Here is a 25682-nt window from a genome sequence, read left to right as displayed (position 1 = left end):
CGATGGAGGTCCGCGATAAAAACAATCAATTCCCCCGCGATCCACGGTGTCTAGTTATTTCCATCGCGGACCAAAATCCGACGATTGCAGTCATATTATCGTTAAAATCAGTCATCCGTGTTTTGCGGGGTAACGCGGGGGTCAGAATAAGTAAATCTTAGAAAAGAAAAAAATAAACAAACACAAAAACTTACATAAGTCTATGACCGTGGATATGCTTTTATCTTAACATGAAGAATAAGTAATTTATACGCAGTCCTTGCATTTTTTAAATGATTTTAATTGTTAAATTCTCATCGCCAGAACCCACGGTACTCTATCCGTAAATACTGCTTTTTAATACCGATACCGGTATACGGCCTGGGCTACTGAGGATGCCTTTTCTTTGATATAAAAGATATTTCTTTGGTTATTATACACTTTTAACAGTACATTTCTTACTACATCCCCATGTTTATTTCATGTCTTGCAACAAAAATAACAGCACCCAAAATTTTTACAATCTACGATGAAATATTAGAATAGAGTTTAGAAATTTTACTCGCCAATCTCCGAATGTATTAGTCAACGGAAAACACATCTTTCTACAAAAAAAAATAAAACAGTGTTCCCTCAATTTTACAATGTTTGATGAAATAACAGACTAAACAGATAGTTGGTTGATTTTTTTCTACATGCATGTAACTTAATATATGTATTCCGTGCTTATTACAGCTGACGGAAAACATGTCCTATGAACGTTGCCCTAGCCTTGCTGATTTTTGTTCTCATTATTTTTTTTCTGTAAAAATATTATGAAATAGAAAATAGTTGACATTGTTTAGATAAATAAGAAACTTGACCCCTACCCAGCTTAGGTATTTCCCTTGTTTATTTCATAGACAGAAAATATATATTACAACAAAAATTACGTCATCCTTCATTCTTAAATAAAGGATCGTAGGATCACTTTGTTTCCAGATTTTTATACTTTAGATTAGAAATTTGACACCTACCTCCTATTTTATTTCAATCAATGGTTCAAGATGTCTAACAACAAAATTACATCATCCCTCAATTTGGCAATTTTCTATGAAATGAAAGCATGGGTGTGATACACGGTTTTTAAACAGGTATATTTTGATATTGGAATCAACACCATGTTTACGTTGTGCAGTTTATTAAACATTGCTGGTATATGTAATATCAGCGCAAAAGATAAAAAATAAAACAGACCAAAGAATAAAATTGTTATTTTATTTATTTTCATTGTTTTTAATGTCGGGTATGTAGGTTCTATGTTGACCCCAAAATTTCATCATTTAAGAAATCAGTCACGCTATCCTACCTTTTTCTTGTTCTGCATATTCATTCAGGGATCTGCATACCCGATCTATTCCAGTCTGAAAACAATAAATATAATTTTTCGAATATATCTTTATTAAAACTTAATCAAAAGTGTTGAACATTAATTTACTGGTTGAAAGGCTATATGTTTCGTTATAGGATATATTATTAGGCCTATTTTCCAGGGATCTACATTACATTTGTTTTTGTTAAAACTTGTAGCCACGTGCGTGACAGAGGTGCTTATTATCACAATAAAAATTAAAACAAAAGAAAGAAATGTTAATGCATCCGTTTTCTTGTCGGTAGTAAAGATTAAATATAATTATCTAGAAATGAAATAAATACATGTTTATAATGAAATGTCTTGCCGGTAAATCTTCGCTACAAAGAATGTCTTTATTATTTTTTCCTGTCGGTAGTCATCGATATTCATACAATTTCTTCAATGAAAAAGTGGAAACATGTTCATAAAATAATTTCAACACAAATTTTGCAACTGATTATATAAAGTAACAAAAGGTTTCTTGTCGGTATGAACGTTACAGTACACGCGTTGAATCAGATTTTTTTTCTTGTCGGTCACCATACTTTTAATTTTCTATATAAAAAAAACGAAACAAAAAACAAACACTCAGATTAAAAGAAAATAAATAAGTCTTGCATGTACTAAATATGTACGAGTACATGTTTATTAACAACACATGGGTTCTTGTCGGTCCTTGACGGTTCTTGTCGGTAAATAGGGATACTCATTGTATAAAAAAATATGTTTACACCTGTAACTGATTGAACGATCGGATTTACTGGAAAAATACGGAAAATACCTGGTGAAATAACTTTTTTTTGGTAACAAAACGGGCCCGAACAACTTGTCAGTTCAAAATTCATGTCTATTCACACGGAAATAAATGCATTATTACGTTAACTTAAATAATCGGGGTCAGGGAAAAGTACAGGTTGCAATAACTTTTGACTAGCGGTACGGCCCCGGACGCTAGCTGTTGCAACTTCTGAAATTGACGTCCAAAAACATACTGAAATGGAAAATAAAGACAAATTAATTATTTTAGTAGACTCTAATATAAATTCTTAACTGTACTATTACATGTTTTTTCACAAAGTTTACAAGTTCCATAAAATACTTGTAAAATTCAATCGTTTTCACGATGAATACCACCGCGGTCCACGGAGATTGACCACCGCTAAAATGAAAGAGATATAGTGTCATCCATCTCTTAGATTGTATAATACGAGGGTTGTTCAAAAAATTCGTGCACTGCAGTTATTGTCGAAAGAGTTATTAATAAAAACAAATGAATTATATATCACTTGAAGGGGAAATCTGTTTTTCTATCAATAACTCTCACGACAATAATTGCAGTGCACGAATTGTTTGGACAACCCTCGTACATATAAGAGATGGAACATTTTTCTTCAAATATTTTTGCTACAAATAATCTTGACCTTTTATTGTGGCAAAATTATAAATCAAACAGAGATAACGACTGTAACTGCTTCCATTTCTGATTAAAACGAGTATAATTGTCGTGTATGAATATTGATTGACATTTAACATTTTTTATAAACGGTTCAATTAAAAAAGTTTATAATTACTACCAAAATAACTCTAGAACCAGGACGACACTATTTCGTTTTAAGGTAACATGAAAATATTGCAGATAACTTGAATTATTTAAAAAAGGTGTCAAAAACATAAGAAAATAAGATACAGACAAACACCATGTCTAAGAAATATAATTGATTACTTTCAAGTTTCAAATATGAGGGGCAATATTTTTTTTTTCTAATTTGAAGTTTAAAGTTGTAGTTCATTTATGTCAATTTGTCTAGGATTTACGCATGAAGTTTATACATTTGTGTATTCTAATTATTTTACTTACCGATCTAATATGCTAGTTAAAGCTTTGCCCAATTGTTCATAATCGAGAGAACTGAACGTTTCAGTTCTTATATGATCACATGAGCCTAAATGGGTTCAGCAAGAACATATGGTAATGGCATTCCAATTTCTTTCAAAATATTCCAGATCGGTGTCACGTAAGTTATTCTTTCGATACGACCAGTAAGAATACCAAGAGCCATGAGGTCTTTGTTTTTATCTATTACAAACACCATAGCACCGGAATCACCGGGTTGACAGAACTTTCCAGTTTTATCTCTTATCTCTATCTGGTCGACAAGAACATACCGAAATATTCCTTGCCTTCTTCCAGAGACTTTTAGTCTGACTGATCCACCAGAACATTGATACGTTCCAGAAGTTAAGTTTGATTTCATTCCATATTTGACGAACTGAGTAGAAAGTGTCATTTCCATTGTTTTCGAGTTTTGCATAACAGATTTTGGATTATATCTCAATTCACTACCTAGAAATAAAGTAAATAAATGTAAAATTATATAAAATGCCGAAAGAATAAAATTATACTAAAAATATCTGACAAAACCTGACATTTCTCAATTTAACTGAATTCAACCGGTTTGTATATAATCAGGGTAAATGAACGAAGTAACATAATTTAAACGTCAATTGATGTTGTACTCAAAGAAAACGCAACGGCCTCTGTGGCGTACTGGTAAGCATACTGGACCGACAATCCGGATACCATTGGTTTAAGTCACAGTTGCAACCTGCCGGTTTTCTTGTGATATTTCTGTGTACAATTTACTGCTCTTGACTTTCTCCCGTTCATATATATTTTCCTGTAACGGACCGTAGTGGCCTTATATAATTATAAATTTATTTGCCATAAGAATATATTTATAATAAGAAAAACTGATCTAGCGGTAAATGATATCTACTGGACCGGCAATACCTGTGGTTCGAGTACTGGCTGCGACAGATTTTCGTGTAAATTTTCTGTATATGCATTATCACATTTGTTTAATTATTTCTGTTTAAAAAAATCTGTTTAACCTGATGTTGTTGTTTTTTTGTCAGAATATATTTTATAAAATCACAAATCTTACAAAAGTCGTAATTGACTTTTTTTAATATTATGAATCTATAGTACACAACAAAGGTATTAAAGGAGTTGTTTTACCATTACTCATCAAAGGAGAGATCCTTTCTGCGGGAACATCTGGAAAAGCAGTTGTTTTTGGTTTACGTTTCTCATCAACTTTGAAAAACGCAATGTCCATACCGCAGTTATTTATGTTGCCAAACAACCTGATATCACATACTTCTCCACATAGGTCGGGTTCTCCAGGCTGGAAACATTTGATTGTACCCAGAGACTCTACGTTCTGTTTTTCCTCGTACTTGTAAACCACTTTCATTGCTTCAACAGTTAAGAAAACATGTGCACAAGACATTGCACATAAGCCATCTTTTGGATGATTAACGAAACAACCAAGTGTGCCCGCATCATCCGTGTTTGATACTATTTTACAACCGATTTTTAAATCGTCATGCTTATCACAAGGTCCAGCAATGGCAGTTGCACATTGACCTTCTCTAACATCAGTTACAAATGCCTTATCATCATCGTATTTTATCTGTTCAGGTAAGACGTTTTCTCCAATGGGAATGTAACCCTTAGCTTCAACATAAAAAACTATACAAACTGCTTTTTCAGGAGTTTGCAGTTTACGCAACTTAACTGGCCTTACAGATGTTCTTGTGAGATTGCTATGAGCTTCCATGAAATGAGGGGACTTCATGCGCAAGCACTCGCAAGCTCTTTGAAACATTTCTTCGGATGGGTATCCTGTGCAATTTTCGCCTTCCATTTCTTTCGTTGTTTCGTTATTGTTTTGTTCTACTACATACAAGCGATAATGGCTCCTAATTGTTGTCGGTTTTGAAGTTTTGATAACAAAAACAACATTTTTGTAAGGGTCATCATGCTTGTAGCAGCCTTTTATATATTCAATTTCTTCATGTTCCTCCTGCAATTGTATTTCAATTCTCTGGCATATATCTTTGACTATTTCCCGAGTTTCATTGCTAGAAGTAAAATTGTTTACAGCAAATTGTAATACTTCTTGACTTGGTAAATTGCCGTCGTCTAGCATTTCCCTTGCTGCCTTGACATCTTTTTTCTTTATACAGTCTTTCCATTTACGTTCTTCATCTGAAATGTTAATTTTATTAGAGAAATTATCATGTTTCTGCTTAGTTTAAGTCGTAATCCATTAACTAACAAAGGCAAAAAAGATATCCATTTCATAATTATATGAGGTAATTTATTTATTAACAAGAGCGATCAGTAATCACATGTGTCGCCTCATGATGGCCAATTTCATGTTGGGACAAATTTTGTGACAGACGGACAGACAGACGGACAATGCACAACTATACTTGGTACTGATCATTCCTGTAAAGTTTGGATAAAATTGCACCAGTTGTTTATGAGGAGTAGTTCGGACAAGCTTTTGCGTATCTGGCAACACACAGAAAAAAAAAACCTTTTTATCAAAGAGCCATAACTCGGCCAAAAATCATTCAACCGGAAAACCCCTGCAAAATGCGCAAGGACTTGAGCTACAGATCAATCCTGTAAAGTTTCATTGAAATTGCATTAGTGGTATAAGAGAAGTAGTCCGGACAAACTTTACAAATAAAGATTATTAAAGGGCCATAACTCTGACAAAAATCATTAAACCGGAAAATGCTGACAATATGCACAACTAGACTTGGTACTGATCATTCCTGTAAAGTTTGGATGAAATTGCACCAGCAGTTTATGAGGAGTAGTCCGAACAAGCTTTTGTGTATCTGGCAACACACAGAAAAAAACACCTTTTTATCAAAGGGCCATAACTCAACCAAAAATCATTCAACCGGAATACCCCTGCAATATGCGCAAGGACTTGAGCTACAGATCAATCCTGTAAAGTTTCATTGAAATTGCATTATTGGTATAAGAGAAGTAGTCCGGACAAACTTTAAAATTAAAAATTATTAAAGGGCCATAACTCTGACAAAAATCATTGAACCGAAAAATGCTGACAATATGCACAACTAGACTTGGTATTGATCATTCCTGTAAAGTTTGGATGAAATAAACGGAATCATACAAATAAAGGCACGTTAACAAAACGTCGGTATTGCTTTTTACATCTGAAATAAAACCCATTTTTTATAGCTAGCATACAAAAATATCTGACAAGCATGGCAAAACACCTCTATGGTTTATGAATACTAAGGATCTAAATGCTGAACGAACTGTTTTATAGGTTTTCGTTTACAATTTTAAAAATAATTTAATTTAATTTGTATATTCATTGTAACAAATATTAAAATCTTCTATCAAGAAAGACACTAAGTTAATGTTATTCTGAAACACATATTTAGATTTAAATTAGTTAAAAAGAAATAAAACATTAACTTTTGTGATAAACGTATTTATCAATGCGTTGTTGTGACGAAAATTACCGAATGCATATGCCAGTTAACCGCTTTATCTCCATTTTTATAATCCTCCTTTGAAGTGTATCTTAGGGCCCGTCTTCACCTATCCAAGTCTTGAATGGAAGTATCATATTCTCTTGTATTGCAAAGTGTAAACACCCTACTTGAAGGAGTTTTAAAGAGAAATTATGTGACATCCAAGAAGATAATTCCTTGCAAGAAAGTTAGAACACGTTCTATTTTTCTACAAGTTTTTGGCTGTCAAGGCACTGATAACACCGGTTTGACACAAAATATTTTTAAAAAATTATTCAAGTAGGGTGTCTACACTATGCAATACAAGAGAATATAATACATGCATTCAAGACTTGGATAGGTATAGACGGGCCCTATCTAATACGTATTGAAAAAAACTTCGGACGAGGTTTTTCATATGTAATAATCAAAATAGCTGATGTACATTGTCAACAAATGTTAACATTGTTTATGAAATTGTTCCCAAAGGAAACCACAAACTAATTTAAAAATAAATCAAGTACCTCCAAGAGTGTGCATAGGCAAAGGAAAAGAAAATCGGTCCTTTCGGTATAAAATTTCTCAAACGATATTCAATTCCCAACATGTTTTCCGTTGGCAGTTGATCTTCGGGCTTCAAAAGTAATGCAGCCCTTTCTAGTTGAAAAAACTCTTAACAATGTAAAATTATATTCATCATTTCGCCGACTCAATTATCATGAAACAGATTAGTTTAACATAACCTATACAAAAAAGGCCGAAATGCCGACAATGACTTGCCAATGAAAACAGCTGACTAAATGTTCATTTTCTGTAGTTCTTTTAAATCAATATCTGTCTCCACCTCCCCGCCCCGCCCGACAAAAATCAAGAAAACCCGATGCATTATTTATTAAACAATTTTACTTATATTTTCAGCTTCAAGTTAGTTTTTTCTTCACAATTAACTATTTACAGACATGTTGCGAATATAGTTTTTTCTTTTTTAATTGATATTTTGTATAATTAGAATCAACATCATTCAAAATAAACGCCGTGACTTCACCTTTAAGTTTACTAATTTATAAAAGCCCCATCTTTAAAAAAAACTACAACTCATTTTACGTTAGAGTTTGAATATTGGTTTATCTAGCAAAGATGTTAACACTAGAAAATCTATGCAAGTGTAAATCTAATAAATTGATAAAAACATACATAAAACGATGCTTGAGAAAAAAATACTTTACTTCTACAGCTGTACTCCCTAATTGTAATTACGTGTTTCAACTTAGCTTTGAAGGATGGTACAAAATTAGAACAGCTTAACGTGAAAATCGGCAATCTCAAATTGAAAAGTTAGTGATCTCCCTTCGTTTTCATTTTGAATTGGAATAATATCATTCTGAGTGGTGTTTTTAAGCTATTTAGTAGTAAAAAATTCTGGAAACAAAGTGATCCCTCGGAAGCATTAATCACAACAAAATAATGTAAGAATTACAGACTCGGTTTGATTGAGTCTGCTCATGCACATGAGGGATAATGAATAAGTGCAACATCCCTCACGCCCCCTAACACATATTTGCCATTCTCTGTTAAATGTCTCCCAGCGATACTGTTCTTAACTTGCGTGTGTGTGTGCGCACGCGCGTGCGTGTGTCAATAATATAAGTTGAATGATGTCGGATTGCGGTTAGTCGAACATTGATAAACAGATAAAACTTTATTTCCAAGACATGTTTATATTGACTTTAATTGCAACAGAAACTGCAAATTCAAACAAACATCAGGTACTTCTCACAATTTATGGGTAAATATGCTCCTCCATCAAAAGGCTATAGGTCGGTTTAACCTTTTCTCAACGTGATCGCCAACCTACGTCAAATTTTCGGACACATGATCATTTGAAACCAATTACTGTCTGATGAAAATTTCAATGTTTAACTTAAAAAAATATTCAAACTGAATTTTGTGTGTATTTTAATCGCGCTGCACATGGACTGATATTAATCGCTTATAACCAATCTGTTGTAAAGGTCGGAAAAAACTAAATCTTTTATTCAAGTTGTTACTAGGTGTAAATCATGTCGAAATCGCATACTCCAGATTGTTGATCAGAAAACAAAATGAAAAATGCTCGTTTCATATTAGCAGGGCCTACATATTTGGTAAAGTATCTTTTTTGTATTAGATGTTTGCTTTAGCAACGATCATGGTATTGGGAATATTTTACATTCAGTCAGTCGTAATTTGTGTAATAGACGGGCCGGGTTTGATACCTATCAACAAAATGCTGAAAGAGTTCTAAAGTGATTTATTATGATCATTTATATAATGTATGATAAAAATTTGTTCTAGAACACTTTATTATCTGCTAAATATTTAAATGCATCTTACACCTACAAACCAAATCCACATGTAGTTTGTTAATTGGTTTTTTAACTTTGAATACGGATACAAATGTATATACATGTATATTTATCTCGCAAATTTCAACATTGGTGCAAGTGGTAATTTATTACATACAAAAACGGCTGATTTCAAGTGAGGCATTATGTAAATCTTAAAGAATTGAACATGGTGTCTGATTAGCGACTGTGACTGTAATTCACGATGAATATCCATATCAGTACCCTCTTTTCGAAATGGACTAAAACGGTACCCTTTTTTTACAAATACACAGATCTTTCTCCGTTGAAAACAATAAGGCGACATTCACAAATGTAGTAATTGTTCATGCTTCTGATAACATGTGATGTGTCGAGTGGCAAAGAAGTATAACACAGCACACTAGAATGTTTTACCTTTACCATTTTCTTTAAATATTTTGTCCATTTACCGATTACTGCAGTTTCACAATAAACTTACAAAATCGCAATGTTTGGCCGTACCCACCGCCTCGGAATGTTCTGTAGACTATAATCAACTAATGATTTGATAATGTACAAATCATATATTTTACATGTAATCATTGTTACATTATCTTCGGTAAATGTAAGTAAATAGTCAAAAATTCAGAAAAAAATCAGATAAAAAAAACAACAAGACTTTTCTTTTGGTTTCTCAGCGGCACGGGTTACCTCTTAGCTATTGATTTTCTCTCTGTAACAGAAATCCTCTCAACCATTTTGTTTAAAGCACTGGTACCCTCGTAAGCATTGTTTCAATTAATTATTATCATGTTTACTTTTTTTCATAGTTTGCGTTGTCGAAGAGACTGAAAGCATAGAGTATGCTTCTGAAAACACAATACGGTTCTTTAAGCGAAATGAAAGAGAGGGTACCACTAAGGGTACCAATGACAGGAAAAAAACAATAGCAAGTAGGTAACCCTTGGCGCTGAGATACCGAAACTAAAGTGTTTTTGTTTACTAATTTAATATTCAAAGAAATAATAAGATATATTTTATATGAAAATGATAACATGCGAAATGTATGATGTGTATATATTCAAATAATTGGTTTATATGGCCCACAGAACATTCGGAGGCGTTGGGTGTAGTGAAATATGGCGATTTAGTTTAGATATTATTGTGGAGTTGCAGTAATTGAGAAAAATGGACAACGCCCTAAGCAAGACATAGTTAAAACGTTCTACATGTGTTAAAGTGTTCTGTGGTATACTTCTTTTTCAGTCGACAGACATACAACCTTTTATGAGAAGAATGAACATGGACTAGATTTGTGTATGTCGTCTACTTGTTTTCAGAAGAGAAGGACCTGTGTATGTGTAAAGAGGGAACTGTTTAAGTTCATTTTGCAAAGAGGGTATTCATATTGGTATGCACCCTGTAATTGGTCTCATAAGACACATGTTGTTATTATTAATCAGTTAGTGTTCAGGATTAAAAAAAACAAGTAAGAAATGCGCTGCAATTTTGTTTTGATAATTAGAAATCTAGTTGATTCGTTACTTTTTTCATCTACGAATTTCATCTAAATGTAGATATACGTAGAGAAGCGATTCACAACAATGGTATTCTGTCAATTTATCAATTAATTTGTCAATATCTATTAGTATCAAAGGGGGATACTCCAGCGTTCGTCGTCCATCGTCATGCGTCAACAATCGTCTTCCTCTCTGAAACTGCTGGTCATATGTACTTCAAATTTGGTCTGTAGCATCCTTGTGACAGTCATACTTGAATTTGCTCATGTCATTTCAATTGGCCCCTTCTAGGATTTACAGAGCTAAATATAGAAAAACCTTCAAACATCTTCTTCTGCAGAACTAATTAATTGATGATCACCAAACTTTGTCTGTAGCATTCTTGGGTAGTCTTTCATCAATTTTGCTCATATTAATTTGTTTTGCCCCTTTAAGGGCCGCTAAAGCTAAAAATAGAATAGATCGGCCCCTTTTAGGGGTCTCTAGGGCTAACAATGGGAAAAAACATTTAAACATCTTCTTCTACAGAACTAATGGATGGAAAATCCGAAGCATTCTTGGGTACTCTTTTATCAAGTTTGCTCATATTAAAAAAAACATGTAAGAAATGCGCTGTAATTTTGTTTTGATAATAAGAAATCTAGTTAATTCGTTACTTTTTTCATTTACGAATTTCATCAAAATGTAGATATACGTAGAGAAGCGATTCACAACAATAGTATTCTGTCAATTTAATCAATTTATTTAATCCTGTATATTAACAGTTATCAATATATTCACTTCAAATACCGCTACCGTTTAAGTATTCGAAGATAACATGTTTTGTTCTTTAGCTCACCAGAGCCGAAGAAGCTCAGCATTAGCTATTAGTCTCACAGGGGGATACTCCGGCGTCCGTCGTCCATCGTCATGCGTCAACAATCGTCTTCCTCTCTGAAACTGCTGGTCATATTTACTTCAAATTTGGTCTGTAGCATCCTTGTGACAGTCATACTTAAATTTGCTCATGTCATTTCAATTGGCCCCTTCTAGGATTTACAGAGCTAAAATAGAAAAACCTTCAAACATCTTCTTCTGCAGAACTAATTAATGGATGATCACCAAATTTTGTCTGTAGAATTCTTGGGTAGTCTTTCATCAATTTTGCTCATATTAATTTGTTTTGCCCCTTTAAGGGCCGCTAAAACTAAAAATAGAATAGATTGGCCCCTTTTAGGGGTCTCTTCGGCTAAAAATTGGAAAAACACATAAACATCTTCTTCTACAGAACTAATGGATGGAAGATCACCAAACTTTGTCTGAAGCATTTTTGGGTACTCTTTTATCAAGTTTGCTCATATTAATTTGATTTGCTCCTTTAAGGACCGCTAAAGCTAATAATAGAAATACCTTAAAAGTCACTTTCTACAGAACTAATGGATGGATGATCACCAAACATTGTCTGTAGCATTTTTAGGTAGTAGTTTATCAAGTTTGCTCATATTAATTTGTTCGGCCCCTTAAAGGGGCCGCTATAGCTAAAGTTAGAAAACCGTTTAACGTCTCTTTCTACAAAACTAATGGATGGATGACCACCAAGTTTTGTCTTTAGCATTCTAAGGTAGACTTTCATCAAATTTGCTCATATTACCAGTAATTTGATTGGACCATAATAGGGGCCGCTAAAGCTAAAAATAGAAAAAACTTAAATGGTCATTTTCTACTGAGCCAATAAATGGATGATCACCAAACTATGTAGCATACATAGGTAGCCTTTTATCAAGTTAACTAATATTAATTTGATTTGCCCCCTTTAGGGGGCTGCTTTAGCTAAAAATAGAAAATCTTTAAACATCTCCTTCTACATACCTGATAGATGGATGATCACCAAACTTTGTTTGTAGCATTCTTATATAGTCTTTAATCAAATTTGCTCATATTGATTTGATTGCCCCTTTTAAGGGCTTCTAGAGCTAAAATTAGAAAACTCTTTAAACATTATCTTGTGCGGAAGTTAAAGATTGATGATCGGCAAACTTTGCCTGTAGCGAGTTTATGTAGTCTTCTATCAAATTTGCTCATATTAATTAGATGAGCTAAAGTGCCCCAGGCCATGGCATTTCTTCAAATTATAGCTTAAAGATATACTATGCTCATCCTTGGGTTAAATATTTCTATCACATAAATTTATTGAATGTATGTAATTTTTACCAAGTATTTCCAATTTGAACAAAAGAATGAATAATTATCTATTGGAAGCTGTGTGCCCTTTTACAGGTCTAGTAAAATTGGTCTTTTCTTAAAAAATAAGTGCCAGTTTTTTAATGACACTATATATTCATATTGTAACCTCCTACAGTTTGTAGAATTTAAAACACAGCTTTGTGTGAAGTTGAAACATGTTTATTTTATATTTACAAAGAGACTGTGTAGCAATTATAAATATGATCAAATATGAAAATTGAGCATAGAATATCTTGAATGAAAGGGAAACAGTTTATGTTGGAATGTCTTTCCTCACTTGAGCACATTATAAGGACATAATGATTAACAACACCCTATAATTATAAAAAAACTTTATAATGATGATTTATCATAAATGTTTTCAGAAATAGGTAATACTTAATTGAAAAGATAGTATACAGCTATGTAATACAGTAAATGCTTATTTTTTTCAAGTAAGAATACTTTTACATTGAACCAATTACATGTATTATGCTTTGTATCATTTGTATGCTCATTTTGTGTTTAATATTAAATTCTGTTAAAAATTATTGTAACTTTTTCAATCTTTATTAAATTGGATTTAAACTTGGAAAAAGCACATTTCATTGAATTGTTGGACACATTGTTGAACCTGATGTTTCATTGCATAGTTGAAAGTTGAAATAATTTGAGCTGTTATTGAATTTTGATATCAACTGGCCTACTTTTGATATTTTTATATGTATAGACTTGATATTTGGACCAGGGGTGTAATTTCTGATGCTGAATTGAATTTTGATATCAGCTGACCTGTTTTGATTTCTTTGATATCATTTGACTTTCTTTCTTGTTTATTGACATACAGACTTGTAATTGGGACAAGGGGTGTAATTTGTTATGCTGAATTGAATTTTGATATCAGCTGACCTTCTTTTGATATTTTGTACAATGTTTTACCTATTGTCATTTTAGGTACAGTTATAATAACATATAGAATTTATAAAACCATTGTTATTTCAAACATCTACAGCTTACATATTTTGCATGTGACATTTTGTGTATTCTTTCACAAAAGTTATGAAAAAATGTCCTATCAAAATTTTTTGGTCATTTATTCTACATACTCTCATAGGTATACACTTAGCGGCTTTGAATGCTGCTTTAGGTCGCGTTAGTCTATACACTCTCATTTTTTTATATGTCAGCCTCCAGTTTAATGAAACTAAGTCTTGATAGTTTTCTCTACAATCTTAACATCAATGACAGTAAGTGCAAACTGCAATTGAGCAATATCGATAAATAAATCATGCTGAAATAGTATATGTGCTCAGAACTTTAAAAGCCATCCATAGTTCTTCAATTATCATAAAGAAAGAAAGGATTGAGTTGCACGCTAGCTTAACCGGAAACTTTGAGTCATAACTTTTTTCAAGCTAAACACAAGTGACGAATAGCTTTCGTCCTAATAAATGAACCATTCATTAGTATATCTTGTCTTTCTGTTGGATGAGCGCTAAAATATATGATTTCAAATTGAACATTCTTAACCGGTATAGTTTTTCTTTGTACAGTATTTAATAGGTTCATTACAAAACATGACCTACCCCCTTTTGCAATTTCTGTCTGTTTTCGTGTAATGACGTTACTGTTATTACTATACACAATTTGGCTAAACCAACTTATTGATATTGTTTTTTTTTTTAAGATATCTTAAATGAACCAATCCCCTATCATAACTTTGACACTAAGAATTGGTTCTTTTCTTACCTTGTTCCATTGTTAGTTGCTGCGCCATGTCCAGCTGTTGTTGTTGTAGATGTATAACACGCGGTGGTGTAGGTGCCCTTGCCGGAAGTGATGCCGTTTGTATAGTTGTCTTATCCGGTGGCTGTGGCTGTGTTCCAGCTGTTGACCGCCTTTTACGAAGCGACGTTTGGTCATGTTCCTCATGACTGACAGGCACTGTCATCGTTTTAGTCGAGCGTCCTATAATCTTTTTCTCCCTTTTAGTCAAGCGTCTTATAATCACTTCAATACAAATGAAGAAATATACAGCTTTGAAATCATTCATTTCTACTTTTCAGTACATATTTAAAGGGAAATCACTGAAAACCGGACCCTCTGAAAACCGGAATCCTTTGACGATTTGAAAAGTCCCATATTTTATTCTAATAAGTTTATTAAATGTATTCTCTAAATACCAGAACCTCTGAAATTCAAACCAGATGGTTTCTATGGTAACTTATCATAAACAGTCATAAAACGGTCACCAATTAAAGTGTCAACTTAGTGTGTGATTTTAAGTGTATTAAAACATTACCCCCAACAGGTGAAATCTTCATGTACATGTTCATGGTTACCTACGTCATCTATTCAAGTGTAATACACACTTGTAGGTGTATATTATTTCTTATTGATAATGAGTTTCATAAATCGTAAATTTAGATAGCCAATAGAAAGGTCTATTTAAGATAATGTGTTGTTTTTATTTCTAATTTTCTTTATTATATTTATGAATTTGAAAAAGAAAATTATTCACGACATTTATAAAACAAAAAAGAGAGATAAACAATGACTTGTTTAAAAAACAAAAGAGTTGAAAATGAATACAAAATGATTTAAACAAAGTCAATGTTCAAACACATCATAGGTTCAGGTCTGCTTCCAGCAGTAAATTATGTGCATTCCACAGCAAATAATGTATAACTGAATGTTCTAATAATACAGTTCTTCTGCTGTTCTGACAGATTTCACGGATGATCATCTTCGTTTGATTCACCGAAATATACATTGTTAAATGATATGTCGGTTTCGGTCGGAACTCCCGTACTAGCACAATATTAAACAAGAAGTTTTATAGGCAAATCATGTCTCAGAAACAATTAGAGTGTTACTTCTTAAGACAGAGCAAACATGTATTTTATACTGTTTTAATAATGATTTTAGAAAATGTTAGATGCTTGTAAATTATTAAATAAAAATATCATGATGTATGATAATGAAAAAATTCACAAAACCGCTTTTTGATCAATTCCTTTGATATCAGCAACGGTTAAAATGGAGTAATTGTCAAAGCGTGTGTAGATATTTCAGACATTTCAGTGGGTATGAAAAATGTGCAAACTGGCCAGGACACGAAACCGGGACCCACGAGTAACTTTTCTGCAGCTCTACCGACTGAGTTATCTGGTTGCTAATATATTATCGCCCATAAATAGTTGTCACAAGGTGAGAAAATGTGCAGGCTGACCGGGACCCAAACCCGGGACAGTCAGTTTACCGTACCGCGGCTCTACTGACATATCTAGCCAGCCGACATCTTCTCCCCTAAATAGTAAACATTTAGTTTTAAACCGTGACAGTGTAAACATAACTGAACCGTGACAAACGTCCCCCGCCTATTGAAAATCTTCCTTAAAATTTCTTTTGGTTACATAGCAATATGATTGGTAGTTTGAACTGTATTCATTCACGGCCCGCGTTTGTGGCCAAATATGACATGTTAAGACAAAAATGTGCAGTCTGCCCGAGACTTTTGGAATACCGTTATGTATACCGTTAAAGGGCAATCTTCTAGTGTATCACCACACCTTACTAAGGTTACTTATGTGTTTGAGTTCAATTTATTTGCATATGAATTGCATCCTTGTTATTAAAGTGTATATAATTCATTGCTTTGTCAATTTTGCAGAAAACAATCCATCATTTAACCATCACCATCCATGAAAGTCACCATCATATCATGTCTGGATGACAGAACCAAGATGCTTCTTTTGTTTAAATCACTTGTAAATTAATTTAGTGAGATAATGTCCCGACGTTTCATCCATGGTTAAAACTTACCAGAAACAAGTACGATTATCAGTAAAAACGTCAGACAATCTAGCGATAAAATGTTTTGTACCTTTTTCTATATGTAACCTTCGGAAACTCTGCCTTCCGTGACGTCGCAAATAATTGAAGCGAATTTAGCGTGACGTGAGAGCTTTTAGTGCCAAAAGGTTCTTAACTACTAAAATGTAAATAATGTTAATAATTCTTACAAAACAATTATGGGTATTTTTCGGATAGTTGAAATATTTTTTTTGCGTGCATACACGAAAGGAAATAGCCAACCGGTGTACAGTGTATAATTGCCTAGTCAGTTATGTATGTTTGGTCTATATTGTATTCTATTAAATTGAACGTTTACTTAATACTAAAATATGTTTATTTTGTGACTTATACATTTGTTGCTTTTTTGTAATTTTACATTTCATAAGTCATCGAACAATATTAGCACAGGACAACTTTACAGACGATGTTCAATAAATTTGTAGCAGAAGAAATGTGTTATTGGCCAGTTGATTTTGATTCCTTAAATCACTTAAATCACTACGCAATAATGTGTGGCCCTGTTAACAGTTAGGGTAAATAGCGGCAAAATCACACCAGAAAATTTGTCGATTATCTATATTAAATAGTTATAAAAATTTAATGGACGACGAGCATTCATTGACATTGTCAATTAAGTGATGGTCCGCTGAAGATAAAGAGGATGTGTATAAAGAAGCCAGTTAAGGGCTTTCTTAAAGAAAAAATGTTGATATGGCTTCTTGACTTATGACACAAATCCATATATGGATAGCAAAGATTTGGCACCTTCATCAAGTAAGTTTGCGTCTTATGGAAAACCTTATCTGAATAGAAGGTCTACCCTTAAGGACATTGATTTCATTTCCAGGACATAACCCTTGTATTTGAGGAACATTATACCATTTTTGGCCGCAGCGAAATGGGAGCGATATCCACTTGACCATGGGTGCCAAGATGATTGCGCTCCTATAAACCAAAAGCGGCAACAATGCCTCCAGCAATTATAGAAATAAATGGTATATATCACATGAGATATCTTAAGAAAATCTAAAATTAAAAATAATATTGTTTTAACTTTTAGTCTATTCTTGAAAGAGTTGTTATGTTTGAAAGAATGGTAGCATAGAATGCTTCTGATATTAAATAAAAAATAAAATGTTCTGAAACAATCACGCTTTTATTTCAAGTGGATTTTTAACCGTGTGGCAATGATTTTGTTCATACACAACCTGCTTAAAAGTTATCTAGAAACAAATTTGTTTCAAAAAAGCCTTTGGAATGTTTTTTTTTTCAAAATTCAAACAAAAGATTGTAAAATGCATACACGAGAGCTATAGTTTTGTAAACTTTTAAACAGTTCTTATATCTGATACAGCAAAACTTTATAAAGTAACTGTGCATTCATATCAAGATATGAAATTTTTATAGTTAGTAATATTGTTAGTACGTTTAAGTCTATTATTTGATGCAAATATATAACTAGCATAAGTACGAAATTGTTCTATAAATCATGGAATCAAGCAGATAAATCATGGCTGACGCAAAACTTGGGTCTCAGAAGGTACATGCCATAAAAGTTATAATTCCTACAAGAAACTATGACCTGAACTTGGTGAAATATGGAGGAATATGAAATACGGGTGTTTGTGGTACGCCCGAAATATATTCAAGTTATAATTGGATTTTTTGGACAGTTATTTGCATTTCAACATCAAAATTCGAAAACAGTAAATGCAGTGATGTAAATTAGAAAAATATCAACATTTAACAAACTTTTTAAAGATATCGGATTACTTATATATTAATTAGTTCAAGGTTTGGGTTTGATTTTGGAATGTGTTTATTTTTATTTGATAGGAAAACAATAATTTTAATAAAATTTAGGTAATGTAGAAACCTATCTGTTTGTTAAATTTAAAAACGCAAAGGCCAACAAATTGTCACGTTACGCATGACTAGGCGGCTTTGAATGTTGCTTTACGTCGCGTTGGTCTATGTATTATCAAACTTGGATATGTCACACAGCCTCCAGTTTAATCGAACTTGGTTGTTTTCGCTACAATCCGAACATCAGTAATGATAAGTGCAAACTGCTATTGAGCAGTATCGATAAAATAAATCATAGCTTTTCGCATTCTGAAATAATAAATGTGCTCAAACCTATACGAAACAGCCATAGTGCTTTAACTATAACTAAGAAAGAAAGGATTGAGGTCGACGCTAACCTAACCGGAAACTTTGATTCATAACATTTTACGCTACAAACATGTCATGTTTAGCTTTAGTTCTAGTAAATGGACCATACTTTAGTATTTCTTGTTTTTTGTTAAGTGAGCTCTAAAATATATTATTGTAATTTCTTAAACCGTATAGATTTTCTTTGTATTTAAGCAGCACGCCTCCAGATTCATCCTAATTTTCATGAAAAGTTAAAGATTGTGAAATTAACAAAGAAAATATTTGACACATTACAATCGGCACTTAAAATCAACTTAAATTACCAAAATGAGGTCAAAATATGCATAAATAGCCCATACTGCGTTAGTAACGCAGTAGAACATACTGCGTTAGTAACGCAGTAGAAATACCACAAAATGCAGTCATTAATTGCACATAAGATATTAATTATCACTTGAATCTTTAATTTGCTTACTTTTCTTAAAATTTTAGTATGGTTTTTCCAAGTTTAATTGTCTTGAACTATTTTTGGTCATGTGGAGGCATGCAGCTTTAATAGGCTCATTACAAAAATTGACCTGCCCCTTAATTTCATTATTTACGTGTTATGACGTTATTGTTATTACTCTACAAAATTTACTACACCAATTATTGACTTGTATAATTAAATATAACACACTCCCCTAACATACAACCCGCCCGACGACATGTTAAGGTCTGCTTCAAGTACTAAATAATGCGCAATCCAAAGCAAATAATGTATATCTGAATGTCCTAATAATACAATAATCCTACTGTCCGGGTAGATTTCACGGAGGACTTACTTCATATGATTAACCAAAATATGCATTAATTTAAACGATATGTCAGTATCCGTCAGAACTCCCGTTGTAGCAGAATATTAAACAGTAACTTTTAAGTTTGAATTATTATTAAACAAAATCGAAATTTCTTTCCTTTCCTTTTAATTTATGCATTGTCATTTGATGCAGTTATTTTCAGTAATGTTTAATGCTGTAGGTTAAGGTATGTAAAAGAGTCAACATAATTATGAATAAAGTAAATGAATGAAAATTATTTAGAACTATTTTAATAATTCATAAAAAAATCATGATTTGTGATAATGAAATAAAAGTTCACGAAAACCGCCTTTGATCAATTCTTTTAATATCTGCAACGGTTTAAGGGAATAACAGTCGAGGCACGTATATTTATCCATGTCAGAGGACCTGACCAGAACGCAAACACAGGACCATCGAGGTATCGTTTAGCAACTCTACAAAGTCCGGGAGTTATCCGCCTGCTAATATATCATCGCCACGGGGTGAGGAAAATGTGCAGGGCGTCCGTTACACACCATCTCCCCTAAAATGATAACAGTTCTGAGCCGTGACATAGTAAATATTACTGAACCATGACAAACCGCGTTTTTCTGAAGTTCTGAAATTCTTCCTCAAATTTATTTTGGTAAGAGGAGCAATATGAATTAAGGTTTGACCTGTATTTACTCATGGCCCGCGTTTTGCGCCAAGTATAACATGTTTAAAAAAATGTTCAGCATGACTAGGACCTTTGGAATACGTTATATATTCCCTTAAAAGGCAATGTCCTGGTTACCACACATTTACTAAGTTTTCTGAGTGTTTAACTACAATTTATTTGCCCATCAATTGATGCATCCTTGTCCATTCATTGATGTGTCAATTTTCAGATAACATTCCATCATTTACCCATAACCATCAAAGAAAACTGCGACCCTATAGTGTCTGGGGGACAGAACATCATTTTCCTTCTTTAGCCGTCACGAACCAAGTAGCTTGTTTAATTTAAACCACGTGTTTATTCATTTAGTAAGATAATGTACCGACACTTCATCTATAGTTAAAACCTAACCAGAAGCAAGTTCAATCATCAGTCAAAATTACAGATAAGCTAGCGACAAAGTCTTTCAGCGGCAAACGGGTTGAGCTTCCTTATTTCAAGTTCTTCGGTCAATATGGATTGTTGAAGATCCTTGAACATCGCTCAGCACGACATAATTGCTGTTAATGCATGTTTTTGTACTTTAACCTCTTTCCAAATAGTTTTTTTCTTGTTGGATTGTTCAAGTATTCCTAACTTGAATACTATCAATCACACTTAGGATATGTTGCCTTCTTTTTAATTTTGTATTTTGACAGCTTATCTGTAATATGCAGGTTTCATTAACTTCATATTGAATTCTCGTTGGAAGCATATGCATTATTTATTTGGGGAAAATATGCCGCATTTCACGGAACGGTAATAACGTGTCACATTGAAGGATCCGTGATAACCGCCGAATGAGCACATCTGCGGATATTATTAAAATCAAAATTTCACTACTTTTGTACTTAAATGTTGAATTCTGATTAAGACGGTGCTAGGGGTGGCATTGTAACTTGCATTTTCCAGTACCGTCCATGAACAGGCTCAATCAAACCGAGCCTGCAACATTTTTAATTTTGCAGTGTTGGGCTTTGTCGGACCGCATACGTCACGGACCGAATATAGCACAAGTGGGACATATTCGATTCGAATTTGTCACACGTGGGACATATTCGGTCGATTTTGGTACACTCTTCAGCTGAAAATGGAACATGAAATGTGCCATATTCTGTTTGATTGAGTTTTTTCTATGCTCACCAACACGTATTTGCCACTTTCCAAAAAGGCGCATTAAAATGAAAGTACCAAGTTGAACGTTTATGTCACATGTGGACTTTTTAACTTAAATAAGTTCGTTTTGCACAACACTGTTTATTAAAAAAATGTAGAAAAGGAAAAAAATACCTTAATGACTGAACCGTAAATACCACAACCACCATCTTCATCACCAGCATCATCAGCAGCAGCATTATATTATTATTATTTTTATCAATATCACAAGTGTATAATTAACCCATATTTCACCGATTTTTTTAAAGTATATACATGTAATAGAAAAATATTTCACTGCTTTTTTAAAGTGTATATTAAAAACAACATTTCACCAAATAAGCGCAAAATATATTTCGTAAATATCTTACTGCAATATCCCTGCAAACAAGAAAATATTTTCGTCTTGCACTAAAATATGTTTTGTATATTTTTTGCTGCTTGAACAAAATGATTCCAGGGTCCTTAATGAATATACGAGCTATTAGTTTAAACATATTTATTCATGATCGATCGCGAAACACTTTTTTTAACTTTCATTAATAACTTTAGTGTCCGCTTCCTGGAACTAAGCAGTTCTGGTGTCAATAGAGGAAAAATAGTTGGACCCGAGTTGGGCTAGAACCCACAATCCTGGGATTGAGAGGCAAACATCTTAGCCATAAGGTCACCACTACCCTTTATCATTGTATCATCCATATCACCTATACTTTGTGATTCATCTCGATAATATAGCTTTAATGACACATATGCTGCAACCATGCAAAAACAACGTAGCATGTATGTTAAAATATATTAAACATTTTGTTTGAAACAAATTCAACGCGTTCAATCGCCATTTCGAAAATGTCCATGAAATTCTTAAGCATAGTAATAACGTAATAGGGGCAAGTTATAAATATGGAGTAAACGCCATTTATACGATCTCCTCTCGTGTCCACCACAGAAAAATACTACATCTGGTTTGCAACGTGAAGAAAATTATTGTTCATAATTCGTTTTTTCGTGTTTTGCTTATATCTAAGTCACATCGTTAGATAATAAATTTTATATAGTGGTATAATGTCATTTGTAAAGTACATGTTTAAATCACGCTTTGTGCGCGTAAGATAAACTTATAAAAAGCCTTTAATGTGTTTTATAAACCTCAAAGAAAAACATTTTATTTACTAAATTTTAATAACGCCATTGGAATTTTTACACAACTTTGTCCGTATTGACACATACTTGGTCAGTAATTGACTAGGTCCGAAAATATATGCTAAGATTTTTGGAAATTTATAATTATTGATTTGAATATAAATTAATGAGCTTTTGTAACACATACATGTAAATTTATAACCATGAAATTTAATACTTAAAAAGGTCGAATGTGTTTCTTTAACATGGCATTTGAAATCAAGTGTCATGCAAAGAGCAATCAAGCAGATAAAAAATAAAAGTTTGTGACTGAAACATCAGTGGTCTCAAATAAAGTATCACACAAAGAAATGGGACTTAATCTGGTGGTATTAAAACTGGGTAAGCAGGACGGTCTTAATTTTGAATCATGTTACCATTGACAAAAAGAACAGAAGCTTTCGTTATTTTAAAAAGTGGTCTTATTAGCGGGGTGTTCTTAATTCTTAATTTATGTCACTGACACAAGAACATTTGCAAAGTGTGAACATGACTAATCTATGTCTACTTATTTATGTCAAAACGTCTGTCTGGGCTATATAATTATACATGAATATAAGAGTGACTGTCAAAAAATAACAAACAATACAACACCAATTGGTAATAGCCGAACACTTAAGATTTGTTTTATTTTCTCTTTCGTAAACGTTATGCAATTTGAAAGCAAAGTCACGTTACAGGTTTAAAACTGCAAATGCATTTTTTAACAGGGGATATATATTTGAGCTTTCATTTGTAAAAAAAATCCCAAAGATTTCAAATCGTTCACATTTTAAGGGAAAAAATGAGTAATAGAACTGAAACGAACGTTTAAAAGCTTGCAAAAGGTCTATTTATGTTTATAAATTTCATACATAATGAACGGGTAATGCAATTTATTGATGGTTTTTCAAGCCGAACATCTTGCCAAATTCTTTATCTTTTGTATGTACCAAGATAGTTAACGAATCATTTGTAAATTCATGCCTAATTACAGTTGTTAATTATTGTAATCAATGAACCTTTAGAACAGTTTCTTCTAATCTGTAATCTAACCTTGATTTTCTTATTTTATGAACAATTGAACAATTCTTCTGTATATCTTAAATGACTTAAAATTAACTATGATCAGTATGAGATGTGCCAACTCCCTTTGTTTGATATGCACCTCAAACTATATATTTATACCCCAAACGAAGTTTAGGGGGTATAATTGAGTCAGCCTGTCGGTCAGTGGGTTAGTCGGTTAGTCTCCTTCATAGTTTCGGACGATAAGATGTGTTTGGATTAGGATATTGTAATCAAACTTGGTATATAGCAACCTTATATGGAAACCTCGGACGGTAAAGCTTTTTGACTTCTTAAGGTAAATGCCATTGTTTGGACTCTATAGGTATGTTATCAAACCTGGTATATGGCAGGCTTACATAAAGACACTGGCTGGTATTGCTTTGGGAGCCCCAGGATCAAGATCAAGGCAATCATTCCCAAAAAATAGAAAAAAGGTTTTCCGGACAATAACTAGAGTTTGAAATGAGATTGTAATCATACTTGCTATATAAAAAGAGAATGCAAAGACCCCGGCTGTTGTTGTTTTTGACCCCCTGGTGCCAAGGTAATGGTTACAAAAAACAGAAAACATGTAACTGGACGATAACATTAGTTAACAATGAGTTATTGTAATCAAACTTCGTATTTAGTTACCTTATGTTGAAACCTCGGTTGGGATTGCATTTGGATACATTGGGGTTCAGGGTCACTATTACCAGACAGTACTTTTTCGAACAATAACTTCAGTCAGAAACGAGATATTATAATCAAATTAAGTATAAGCCAGGTTTTATTACGACCCTGGTTGGGATTAAAATAAATATGAAATTATTCTTTGTACACAATTCAAACCTTACAAATTATAGATTGAGTAAAATTTCTGCTTCTGCTGTTGGGAGTATTAATCACCTTTAGTATATGTGTGTATGCTTTGTTAGCACATTTTTATTTTAAGTTTTAATTGCTCTCAATGGCAATTCAACACCAATGTAATGTTTTAGATATTGTTGTCAATCGTATCTGACAAAGTTTTTAAGTTGATCTGAATAGAGAAACACTTGAAGCAAACCAATAGCTACATTGTATGATATAAGTTCTTCACATAGCTAGATTTAAGAACAAAAAAAAAGAGATTTAAACAATCAACGATTTGTTGTACGTGCGACATGCCGCATTCCGATTTAATTTCCTTGTGTATGTGTGATTTGATGTTCGCTTTAGATTAGCAATAATAAAGATAAGCATACAACTGAAGAAATCTCACAAAGTGCATTTTTAATAAATTCATTTTTCACTGAAGCGGATAATATTAAACGTTTTACATCACAGAGGGTCTGTTAATTTCCCAAGGCGAGTTGACAATTAAAAAACACTAAAAGTACAAATGTTCATGCAAGACATCAAAGACATCGCAAAATGCTGTAACAATTATTCCAATTAGTTGCAAGTAACGTAAGACCAACCGCGTTCTCCACCTTGGCGAAAAATATCAACCATATAGTCTTATAGTTTGGTAATGAATGTAAAAGTAAAGTCAACATTTCATACTGTGCATGTTTTAAGTAGCGGCGTGTGCGAGTGGTGAACGTTCTATCGTTTTTATCAAATTACTTTGTTACACATCTGCGCTTTAGTGTATGTAATAAATATGAAACGAAGGTATTCATGATCGTAATAACTTAAACAAATTTCAATTAAAATAAATGAAAACTTTAATTTTCATTGTTATAACTAAGACAATATTAAGGTTAGATGAAAATATATAATATAAGAAACTTATTTATGTATTTATTACTGTGATTACTTTGTATAAGAAAGAACATATAAGTTAGTTATTTGAAAATATATCAAAAATGTGTTAACTTGAATTCAGTTAACTTCACTTATATCGGATACGATTATAGCGAACAACTTCCGGTTATAAGAAACACTTTCCTTTTGACCCGAATTCATCTTATATAAATTATGGTTTAGCGAACACGGTTATAAGGAATT

The 25682-nt window shown here is 32.8% G+C and overlaps 2 protein-coding genes across 2 annotated transcripts in view; both read right to left on the bottom strand.

Annotated features, from left to right (window-relative positions):
• Window positions 1-2627: 2627 nt before the first annotated feature.
• LOC132727768 (uncharacterized) lies at window positions 2628-6837 on the bottom strand. The gene is made up of 3 exons (XM_060713349.1): window positions 6810-6837; window positions 4392-5426; window positions 2628-3716 (listed from the first exon to the last, which is right to left on the bottom strand). The coding sequence occupies exons 1-3, from the start codon at window positions 6835-6837 to the stop codon at window positions 3316-3318; spliced, it is 1464 nt and encodes a 487-aa protein (XP_060569332.1). The 3' UTR covers window positions 2628-3315.
• A 7244-nt stretch (window positions 6838-14081) lies between these two features.
• Window positions 14082-25682, bottom strand: part of LOC132727822 (uncharacterized) — a 28696-nt gene continuing 17095 nt past the window's right edge. Inside the window, exon 3 of the mRNA XM_060713413.1 lies at window positions 14082-14798. Coding sequence (XP_060569396.1) covers window positions 14515-14798 — 284 coding nt within the window. The 3' untranslated portion in view covers window positions 14082-14514. The remainder of the gene's footprint in view (window positions 14799-25682) is intronic.

The sequence above is a fragment of the Ruditapes philippinarum genome, unplaced genomic scaffold (genome assembly GCF_026571515.1).
Source record: "Ruditapes philippinarum isolate M1 unplaced genomic scaffold, ASM2657151v2 ctg83_1_1_1_1, whole genome shotgun sequence".
NCBI lineage: Eukaryota > Metazoa > Mollusca > Bivalvia > Venerida > Veneridae > Ruditapes > Ruditapes philippinarum.
Note: the sequence above shows the minus strand (reverse complement) of the source record. Positions and strands in the feature narration are given on the sequence as shown.

What these genes read in the sequence shown, in the direction of transcription:
- LOC132727768 (XM_060713349.1), bottom strand. Translation starts at nt 6,837, where the DNA reads ATGATACTTCCATTCAAGACTTGGATAG. An exon ending in TCCATTCAAGACTTGGATAG is followed by an intron (nt 5,427 to 6,809) that starts GTGAAGACGGGC and finishes TTAACATTTCAG; the next exon opens with ATGAAGAACGTAAATGGAAA. An exon ending in CTCTCCTTTGATGAGTAATG is followed by an intron (nt 3,717 to 4,391) that starts GTAAAACAACTC and finishes CTTTATTTCTAG; the next exon opens with GTAGTGAATTGAGATATAAT.